This window comes from Eurytemora carolleeae, unplaced genomic scaffold (genome assembly GCF_000591075.1).
Source record: "Eurytemora carolleeae unplaced genomic scaffold, Eaff_2.0 scaffold406, whole genome shotgun sequence".
Taxonomy (NCBI): Eukaryota; Metazoa; Arthropoda; class Copepoda; order Calanoida; family Temoridae; genus Eurytemora; species Eurytemora carolleeae.
In genome coordinates, this window is record NW_019396308.1 from 80,141 (window position 1) to 92,045 (window position 11,905).

Genomic DNA, 11,905 nt, shown 5'->3' on the forward strand with positions numbered 1-11,905 from the left:
TTTGATATAATTACATTTAATATTACGGGCTGAGCGCTAATGCCTCTGAAATGTTAATAAAACATGTTACATATCAGAACTATTTCAGATTCGGAATGATGTGATGATGGACTGTGAACTGAAGTTTCTAAAATTCCACAACCCCCTCCCCAGGGGGGGTGATGGGGTCTAAGAGGGTTAATAATACATGGGAGAAATACGGGGACAAAGAATAAGAAAAGAAATATGTGAGACTATGGCTAAAAAATTGTCAAAAAGTATTTAATAAACCATGGTAAACCATGGTTCTTATTAACCGACGTGAAAACACGACTGTGATATATTCTTCAATTCATAATAACTTATAACACTGTTATTTTGGTTCACAGTGTCATAAAGTTTTTGACAGAAATTTTCTCTTTATCGAGAAGGTTCTCGCCCTCATAGATTTAAGTTTGTCCCGAGCTTTAGTGAAGTACAAAATAGAATCTAAAAAGGCGAGAGCCTTCGAGATATAGAGAAAATTTAAGTCCAAAAACTTTATAGCACGTCGTGCCAAAACAATAGTATTATGGTTAATTTTTTGAAACGTTGATTTCAATTTTATTTTCATTACAATTGAAAAAATTCATTTTAGAAAAATCTTAAATTTGTTGGAGAAAATCCGGGAACCAATCAAAACTTTATAGCTAATTTAACATTATAGCACGATGATTACTTTATACCACGTTTATTATAAAATTCACGATGAAGTGAGTAAAAATGGTAAAGTACACTATGTTTCATAAAAGCCATTGATAAAGTATAATATCTACACCTTATAAAGACTCTTGTATTAAAAAAGAGTAATGCACGAATTAGTAAAAATCTACAGTTTAACGTTAAAAATACACGGTGTAAATCTGAAAGCTCATTAGACATTAAAATCACTTTCGAGTTTACTGAAATAAAAATTCAGATATTAATACAAGTTAAAATGCCCGGCGTTGCCTGTGGAATCTCTAACTCCTAATAGCAGAAACTGTAACGAAACGGTTAATTGCACAAATCCCTGCCTATTTTATACCAATTGGTAAAAGTGATTTTTCTATTATTGCTACAGTTCTGTAAGTTGTAACACTATCAATTCGACCATCATACAGGTAACATACATTTATATTCCACGGCTGATCTTACGACTTTAAATTATCTTAATAAAAAAAACAAGCTCATCTATAAAGTTTATAATTGCTAGCTATGAAACAGATCGTGCGTAAAAATGGGATCGAAAGTGAAGGAACATTCAATTCATCGACCCCATTTTCTTAATTATCTCGCGATATTTTACGTACAATTATAATTTCATAGATAAAAGTGTTCACATTTACCCCCTTTCCGTTCTTAGGACATCTACACCCTCCCCCCTTTCCTTATTGAGGACATATACACCCTCCCCCTTTCCCTTCTTAGGACATATACAAGAATTTTCTTCCTATTCCCGTATTCTCGTGAGTATCTACAGAGTTTCAGGAATGTAATAATGTTATATAACAAAGGTATATTATCTATATTAAATATAGCTATCATCCATCTAGCCATTTAATATCTTTTATATTATTATCCATCTAGTCATTCAATATCTTATATATATCCATCTAGCCATTTAATACCTTATATATATCCATCTAGCCATTTAATATCTTATATGTATCCATCTAGCAATTTAACATCTTATTATCCATCTAGCATTCAATATCTTATATATGTCCATCTAGTTAGTCATTTAATATCTTATATTTGTCCATCTAGTTAGTCATTCAATATCTAATTAATATCTATCTAGCCATTTAATAGAATTATATATATCCATCTAGTCATTTAATAGAATTATATATATCCATCTAGCCATTTAAAATCTTATATGTATCCATCTAGCCATTTAAAATCTTATATATATATTCATCTAGCCATTTAAAATCTTATATATATATCCATCTAGCCATTTGATATCTTATATGTATCCATCTAGCCATTTAAAATCTTATATACATATCCATCTAGCCATTTAATATCTTATATGTATCCATCTAGCCATTTAAAATCTTATATATATATCCATCTAGCATTCAATATCTTATATATGTCCATCTAGTTAGTTATTCAATATCTTTTATATGTCCATCCCGTTAGTTATTCAATATCTTATATATGTCCATCTAGTTAGAGTCTAATTTATATCCATCTAGCCATTTAATAGAATTATATATATCCATCCAGCCATTTAATAGAATTATATATATCCATCTAGCCATTTAATAGAATTATATATCGCAAGTTTTTTTCTTTATTTTTTTTGCTAAATTCCGCATTGTTTTTCTCCCTTATGTTAATTAAGCTTAGCAGAACCTGATTTAGATATCAGTTTTTACTCCCAGTCCCAACCTTACCCTTGAGAGCATTGTCTGTAGTATGATTTAGATAAGGGTGTTTATAATTTCAAAATCTTAATATTCTCAATTGTGTGTTCTCTACAAAAGTAACTTGCGCATAGTAATTGTTGTCAGCAGCCAGAGCCAAAGAGAATAGAATATATATTAGAGGGAAATTTACTAGACAAAAGTGTAAAACGGCCATTTTGTTGTACTGTTTCCATACTGCAGGTGTACTTCACATATTTATGCTATATAACCTTTTAGGCCCTTTTATAGAAAATCTAAAATTAATATTAAAAGAAAACCAAATTATGAAATAGGCTGGTTTCATAATTGACCAATGATCATTTCACATAGCCTCTATGCCTTTCACTTTACAAACGATGATTTTCCGTTATAACTTTATTTAACAGCTTTAAAAAATTCAAATTTGAAATGGATAGTGTAGGGAACATATTGTGTTAATGTACTCTACTGCATATAATTTGTGAACATTTACATGATTTGTACACTTTGAACTCCCTTTCAGGCTGAAAGAGACTGAAAAAATTCATACCGAGGGATCGTCTAAATTCCACTCTAACATATATTCTATTCTCTTTGGCCAGAGCCCAGAGCCTTATTTTTCAACCGTTTTTTTTCGGACATTTAAAAATTTCGATGTGTAAAGGCACAAGCATACACCTTAAAAGATGTATGAAAAACTGTTTGTCAAATGTCATATTGTTAATCTGACATAAGGTCAACTAGCCAAGTGTCGCCTACCTTGCAACTTTGTCAAATTTTACTTTAGGGTTTACGAATTTTCGATAAATTACTTTCGCAAAATTTCGATCAGCTAAATTTTCGATAAATTTCTTCGATATTTTCGCGAACATTTTCGAAAAAAATTAATTTTTGTCAAAAATCCTTTGTTTTTTTCGCGAAAATAAGAGTCAAATTATCCCGTTTTTTTAATTTACTTTAGAGTATGCAAATGGCCGTTTCACAACTTTAACCTTAGAATTCTTCTCTGATTAATGATGTGGAAAATACTGTTTTTTTTAAGTTGAAAAGTGTTTAATTATATTTTAATTATACCAATTCAACGAGTATATATACACTGAGTTCTGAGATTATATATATAGGCACTAGGTATCGTTTTCATGAACGATCAACATATATAAAATAAACAACACTAAATCAGCGATTTTTATTTTGTAATTCATAACGGGGTGAGCCATAGCTTCACAGCTCACCACGGGCAATCGTAGTACATATGAATTTCCAAGCTGGGTCAACCTTTCCGGTCCCGGTATGTACTGTATCGCCTGGACATTGGATAAATAAAGCAGACAACTCAATAGGACTAGCCGGTGCGACAAGGTTGACGCGGTCAGACTTTAGGTTGAATTTACTTTTACTAGAGGGGCAGAGGTGCGTCCCCTGTATCCGCCCCTGTTCAAAATTTCTTTAGTCTAACGCATAAAAATACCGCATAATATCCTAATTTCCTAAAAATAAATAGAAAAATGAAAATATTACTAAAATTGGGGTTTCTCTTGCTTTTAGGACACCAAGCTTTAGGGTCCTTAAGGTAAAAATATTACAGAAAATTCAAAAATCAAAATTTTTACATAATATTATAAATATTACAGAAAATAAAAAAATTAAAATTTTTCAAAATAAACGACAACAAGCCCAGGTATTTATGAAACTAAGATATATTTTAATTATATCATAATATATTAAATTATATTATTATATCATATAATATTGTGTTTTCCTGCACGGCGCAACACATTTGTAGGGAAACCTCAATTTAAAATAATCAGTTTTAAAAATTACTAATACTGATATCCATTTTATTCTTGATTAGTAAAAGCTTTTAAGGGTACCGTTGTGAATCGGGCATTGTCATCTTTGCTTGGAAGGTCACTTGAAATTACGCTTACAGTCTCTTTAAAGCATTAGGTATGTATATATGTACCTTTAAGAACTAAAAAAGTACTATTGTTTTTAGCTTTAGTTTTAAAAAGTAATAGACAAAATTCTCATCGATTTTAGAGTCGAGAGAAGAACTCTAGCAACCAATTTGGATCTATGCTTATCCTCGATTCGGAAGCAAAAATATGAGGCAAAAAATATTTTTGATCTCCAAAAATAACCTATTTTCAGTATTCTAATAATTCCCAAAAGTGAACTCTAGAGATTATGAAATGTATCCGGCCTTCTCTCATTAAAAATTGAAACTTGAAATATCGTATTTTCTTAACAAAAGAATCATTCAAATCAATTATCGTGCGTCAGCTAATTTTAAAAGATTAAAAGTTAATTCTTTTAATTGTGGTAGTAATCAGCTTTGGAACCATATATTTTTAATCGATGATTTTTATTTATCTAGTGCCGCTGATATGGCGGCATTTTGTATCCTGGATGGTTGGGGGAGGGGGGGGGCGGGGTGTAACCATAATATGGAGACTACTGGAGAGAGACTGTATCTGTATACAGACCTGGCGGCATTTCTAGATTCAGTCTTAGTAGAACCATCATATATCTACCATCAGATATCTACCATCTTATATCTACCATCATATATCTACCATCTTATTTCTACCATCAAATATCTACCATCATATATCTACCATCATATATCTACCATCATGTATCTACCATAATATATCTAGCATCGTATATCTAACACCATATACCTAACACCATATATTTACCATCATATATCTACCATCATATATCTACCATCACATATCTACCATCACATATCTACCATTATACATCTACCAACAAATGTCTACCATCATACACATGATTTATATACCATTTTATCTAACAGAATTCATTTTTTGAAATGTCAAAGGTCTACGACATTGTGTCGCACAGATATGGGGATTAGAAAATTAGAGTTTGTGGCAAAGACTCAATTACTGTAATCCATATTGTATTTGTAGGGATGGGGGGGGATATTAAGTTAATACTTGAAATCGTCCCAACGGACAAGGTATCTATTGTAACCTTTTAAAAATCATCATCCAATAATAGTAAATATGACTTTTAAATCATTTTTTTCAGACTTTTAAAAATATTAGGAATCAGCCGACAAATAGCAAAGAATCTGGAACCTATAACCCTAATTTTGATTGAAGTAAAACTAAAGAACAGGACAATTAAAACAAAAAACAGAACTTGAAAGGAATAAAAAGAGCAGGAAAACAGGAAGAAAAAAAAGTGGAAGAACAGTTGATAGACCAGTTACACCAACACCATGGAAAGATGAGAGCAGTTAACCTAAAGGAAAACCTCCGACAAAATATCAAATAAATATAAAAAATTAGAAGAACAAGGATAATTAGGTGAAATTACTCTTAGAAAACCAGATTTCCGAGACTAGAATCAGACACAAATCAGGTTATTCTTCAGATTTAGATTCTCTTTTATCAAACCCAATAATTCTCCAGTGAGATTCTCTTGTATCAAACCCAATAATTCTCCAGTGAGATTCTCTTGTATCAAACCCAATAATTCTCCAGTAAGATTCTCTTATATCAAATCCAATAATTCTCCAGTGAGGTTCTCTTGTATCAAACCCAATAATTCTTCAGCTTTAGATTTTCTTATACCAAACCCAATAATTCTCCAGTGAGATTCTCTTGAATCAAACCCAATAATTCTCCAGTAAGATTCTCTTATATCAAACCCAATAATTCTCCAGTGAGATTCTCTTATATCAAACCCAATAATTCTCCAGTAAGATTCTCTTGTATCAAACCCAGTAATTCTCCAGTGAGATTCTCTTTTATCAAACTCAATAATACTCCAGTAAGGTTCTCTTATATCAAACCCAATAATTCTTCTGTAATATTCTCTTATACCAAACCCAATAATTCTCTACTAAGACTCTCTTGGTATAAAACCCGATAATTCTCCAGTAAGATTTTCAAGTATTAACTCATTTCTAAGAAAATTCTCCCGTGGAATTCTTTTTAAAGAATGTTTAAGAATAAATAAATAATTAGAAATGTTGGAAAAATGAATTTCTCCAAAAATGTATTTTAGCTGAAAGACTAATCAATTGACGGAAAGACTTTTAAAATGGTTCATAAGTTCAATTTCTTCCCCCCTCACTTGAAGAGATTTAGAAATCTCTCTCTCTCTTTTCCACCAAATCTGCGATTTTTGGCAATGAGAGATTATTTAATCTCCAACCTTGGAGAGAATGAGTTTGACTTATTCCATCTGTTTATAAGTATATAGCACAACTTATATCAGCAATTACGTTTTTTTATTTCCACCTGGAAGTTTCGTCTAAAAATTTTGATCTTCCAATGATTTTTTAAATTTTAAAAGTTTCTAAAATTTTAATTCTTTAAAGTATTTTAGCAACGTCATTTTTTTAAATACATTTTTTAACCTTTAAATCTTTTCGATGGTTTTTTTGAGATTTTTTGGAGCTAATCGAATTTTCTTTGATTTCTTTGATGACTTATTTTGAAGGTTAAAAAATTTGTTTCCAGGATGAACAGTGGGCAGGAACTGCAGGGCATGTTCCAAGGCATGATCAGAAATGCAGGTAAAATAGTTTATGAGCTCTGTTACAATTTTGAATCCAAAAAAAGGTCTTTTTAAAACCATTTTTATGACAGTTTTGTCAAATTAAAATTTAGAAAACTGGAATTTTGTTAAATCTGATTACAATGTTTTTGGGACTCCCTGTAATTTATTGCAGAAGTTGGAGGGGAGCCGAGATACCCTGTAAAGCAATAATATTTTATAGGTGTAGGAGGGGAAAGATATCAAAGAACTCCTAAATGTGCTCGCTGTAGAAACCACGGTCTTGTCTCTGCTTTAAAGGTAAAAAAGAAACATTTTTGAAAGATTTTTAAAACGCTCAAATTTTGTTTCACAAAAAACTTCCTGCCTGAAAAAGTGATTTTTGTAGACTTAATTATGACGATTTATATTTTTGAAAAATTGTTAGTTTTGTTAAGTGTATTTGGAAAAATACTAAGTGTGCTATTAAAGTCCTAATTTCAGGGACATAAACGCTACTGCAGATGGAGGGACTGTATGTGTGCTAAATGTACATTAATAGCAGAACGACAAAGAGTAATGGCCGCACAGGTCGCATTAAGACGACAACAAGCCCAGGTATTGATGAAACTAAGACGACAACAACTCTAGGTATTGATGGAACCAAGACGACAACAAGCCCAGGTATTAATAAAACTAAGACCACAAAAAGTCCAGATATTGATGAAACTAAGACGACAACAAGCCCAGGTATTTATGAAACTAAGACGACAACAAGCCCAGGTATTTATGAAACTAAGACAACAACAAGTCCAGGTATAAATTAACTAAGACAACAACAAGTCCAGGTATAAATTAACTAAGACGACAACAACCCCAGGTATTTAACCAAACCAAGACAACAACAAGGCCGCATTAAGACGACAACAAGCCCAGGTATTAATGAACCTAAGACAACAACAAGCCCAGGTATTAATTAAACTATGACGACAACAAGACCAGATATTAATAAACAACAGGCCCAGGTTTTCATCAAACTAAGACGACAACAAGCTCAGGTATTAATTAAACTAAGACAACAACAAGTCCAGGTATTTAATTAAACTAAGACAACAACAAGCCATGGTATTAATTAAACTAAGGCGACAACAGTTCTAGATATTAATGAACCTAAGACAACAACAAGCCCAGGTATTAATCAAATATAAGCAGATAATAAGCCCAGGCAACTAATGCGGTCAACCGGTGCGTGCCCTACCCTTGTAATATCAAACAGAGCTTTACATATTCTCCCTATAGAATACATAGCTGATAGATGAACTATATAGAAATGTTTGAAACAGAATCTATTTGTTTAGTTGAAGAATGTAAGAGTTTGGTATGTGTTGAATGTGTTGAATTTGACTGAATGAATAGGATAGAATAGGATAAACCTTGTGCTCCTGCTATGTTGGATGATTCAAGAGAAATTTGAGATAAAATACACTAAACCTTGCAACCCCAGCCATACTTATGCACTTTTTCACCATAAAGAGATTGTTAGTTTATTCCTTATAATCAACTATTGTGTAATGTGTATTTATCTTAAAGCTCAAAGTCAAGAATCAAATTAATAACAATTCAATTTGAGGTTTCTGAATGAATTATTTAGAGCCGAATAGAAACCCTGCGGAGGGTGGCAAGAGGGCGGAAAAGTGTTCACCCCCCCCCCTTCCTTTTCTCACTCCAACTTAACTTAATGACAAATAAGTGTATAAAAACATTTGAAGAAAGAAGAAAAAGTTACATTTTGGGTCTTTTAAATATATGTGAATTTTACTTTTATTAATATCTTAATTTTCTAAAGTTTATTATTCTTTGTTGAATTCGATCATAAATATCCTAGAATTACAGACAAGGGAAAAAGAAATTTTAGGTGTTTTTGCGAGACAGGATGCTTGAGATTGGGATTAGAATAACACTAATTGTTAATCTTTATAGAAGACTATTTGTTCTAATTGTTCGGCGGATTAAGTTAATTCCTCACAAATCTGAGGAAACAGCCATTGAGCTTCGTTCCTTTATATCAAGAAATCAAGATTTAAAGATTAGCGCTATCTCATACAACAGTTCTGAACTCTGAACTCCTTGTTTAGTTTTATATATTCTCTGTTGTAGGAGGAAGCTGAAGCTAGACAGCTTGGGATAGAACTCCTTAAACCTGGAGATAGAGCTGAACTTGTCCTTGGAGATCATAGGAAGGAGTTTAGTCCGGAGACAGAGGACAGAGAGAACAGGGAGGACAGGTTCAGTCATATAGAGGACGCGAGGATTAGGAGACAAGTCGAGGAGGACAAAATAGATGGTGAGATAGCGGTTTTTTATTGTATGGATCAAGATCAGGATCAAGATCAGCTAGGATCAAGATCAGCTTCAAGATCAGGATCAAGATCAGGATCAAGATCAGGATCAAGATCAGGAACAAGATCAGGATCAAGATCAGGATCAAGATCAGGATCAAGATCAGGATCAAGATCAGGATCAAAATCAGGATCAAGATCATGTTCAAGATCAGGATCAAGATCAGAATTATAAGTGGTTAGAGGGGTTGGGTTAGGAAGGGGAATGAGGGAGAAGAGAGTGAATGAGTTCAAAAGTAAGGAAGGATGGTAAGGACTCCACTTGAAAGAGATATACCGCCACTTCATCATGTTTAACATGTTAAATTCTACTTTTGTCTGAAACTTCGTGCCCAGAACATCAAAGGTTGATTTAAATCAAAAACCACAATTATTCGAAAACTACTTCAGCAGTCCTGAGTGCTCATTCAAAATATACAAAATAATTAAAAGCAAATTTAAACTTAATAGTTAACAGTTAAATTAAACATTAATGTTTAAAGGAAATATATTAAAATCTAGAGACCCTCCAACTTAAGAGTCCCAGATGGGAAAGAATGGGAAGAGGGATGGGAAAGAAGGGGAAGAGGGATGGGAAAGGGGGGAAGAGGGATGGGAAAGAAGGGGAAGAGAGATGGGAAAGAAGGAGAAGAGGGATGGGAAAGAAGGGGAAGAGGGATTGTAAAGAAGGGGAATAGAGATGGGAAAGAAGGAGAAGAGGGATGGGAATGAAGGGGAAGAGGGATGGGAAAGAAGGGGAAGAGGGATGGGAAAGAAGGGGAAGAGGGATTGGAAAGAAGGAGAAGAGGGATGGGAAGAGGGATGGGAAAGAAGGGGAAGAGGGATAGGAAAGACTAGAAAGTGGGATGGGAAATGAAGGGAAGAGATAGGAAAGAAGGGAAAGAGGGATGGGAAAGACTAGAAAGTAGGATGGGAAAGAAGGAGAAGAGGGATTTGAAAGAAGGGGAAGAGGGATGGGAAAGAAGAGGAAGAGGGATGGGAAAGACTAGAAAGTGGGATGGGAAATTAAGGGAAGAGATAGGAAAGAAGGGGAAGAGGGATGGGAAAGAAAGAAAAGGGTAGGAAGGGATGGGGGGGGAAGGTTACATGAGAATTAACATAATATTTCTGTTTAATTTCTGAAGTTGTTTTAAAAGAAACCATTGAAATTCCCAAATTTATATCCTTATAAAACCAATCTTAAAATTTTATATCGTTTATTTGCTCAATTGATTTCAATTATTTACAATATATAAAATCTATATGTTTAAATTAACTTTAGTTATATACAGTATTGTACGTATTTAAAGAAAAGGAAGCCTAGTAAAATGAAAAACAAACTAAGTTCTATTGTTAAATTCAGTCACAAATAATGATTTTCCAATCTTCAAGTGTATACACTTTACAATATAACAGAGGGATAACATATAATATTAAACAAAGGCAAAACTTGACTGTTAAAACATAGATTAATATCAATACAAATAGAACACTAGATGTCGTCTTTTCAAGATTTACGGGTTTTTCATTCATAATAATTCTGAGGCAGAAGCCTAAAGGAGTTAGAACAGACTCTCCTGCTGCTGTCATTCAACGCAGCATGCGCGTATCTCCTTTGGGCTTCTGCCTTATGGTTATTGTAAACAAAAACTCTAAATCTTAAAAATATTATATCTAGTGTTCTATCTGTATTTTTATCAATCTATGGTTAAAAATGTGTCGTAACTTTTCAAGTATAATTAATCTCAATATTACATTTAGGAATACAAATCTTTAAGCACTAGTTTCAACCTTGTACTGATCATCGAGACCAAATTGAGCTTATGTCTCAAATTGTGTTTTAATTGCCTTACTACGGGAATGTACGATACTGTACAGTGTGAACTCAACACAGACAAATCATTACAATTGCACTTATGACAAAGCCCTTAATTTAACAATTATGTTATCTATATAACGACTGGGCCGATTGGGCTGAATTTTTTTGTGGATACTCAGGGGTGGCTGTAGGACGTTTTAATTTTTTTCCTCGGGCAGCGCCAGGCCCTTCAGCTAGTATTTAATAAGTTCTAGGTCGTCATGTACGTTTGTGGCTAACCCCCTTTACGTTTTGTGGTACGTGAGAGATAATCACATGTGTTTTGGTTTTCTGAAAAGGGTCGAAACCAGCTAAATAAATTGAATATTTGGAACGGAATAATTGTCTCTTTAATGGCTTTAAATTAAAAATTCTTTAATTGTTTAAAATTTATTGAATTTTTTTTTTAAAGTGCCATACAAATTTTTTTTAATAGTTTGGAAACCCAGCTCTCTCTGGAAAATAAACTTCTTCTAAAAAAGTAAACTCACTCAGCTTAAAATGTTTAAACTGAGATCATTCCCGTGGTTCTACCGAGTTTCCCATCAAAATTTGAGGCAAATAGTTCATGAGTTATGATCTGACATCCCAACAAAGAAAAAGACAGACAAACTGACATCTCTACTTTATATATTTATATATAAAAAAATATATCCTTATTTTTGGAGTAGTATTGGGAGAATACTAAACTATTAAAGATTAGAATAAATATGATTTTAAAAATAATTTTTTGTTTTTGTTTGAGGGGGGGGGGG

At 32.7% G+C, this 11,905-nt stretch overlaps 1 protein-coding gene across 1 annotated transcript in view; it reads left to right on the forward strand.

The window, feature by feature from the left end:
* The first annotated feature begins 5,435 nt into the window (after positions 1-5,435).
* Positions 5,436-11,905, forward strand: part of LOC111700651 (doublesex- and mab-3-related transcription factor A2) — a 12,675-nt gene continuing 6,205 nt past the window's right edge. Inside the window, exons 1-5 of the mRNA XM_023471630.1 lie at positions 5,436-5,792; positions 6,899-6,954; positions 7,159-7,235; positions 7,419-7,532; positions 9,072-9,258. Of these exons, the coding sequence (XP_023327398.1) occupies positions 6,900-6,954; positions 7,159-7,235; positions 7,419-7,532; positions 9,072-9,258 (433 nt within the window). The 5' untranslated portion in view covers positions 5,436-5,792; position 6,899. The remainder of the gene's footprint in view (positions 5,793-6,898; positions 6,955-7,158; positions 7,236-7,418; positions 7,533-9,071; positions 9,259-11,905) is intronic.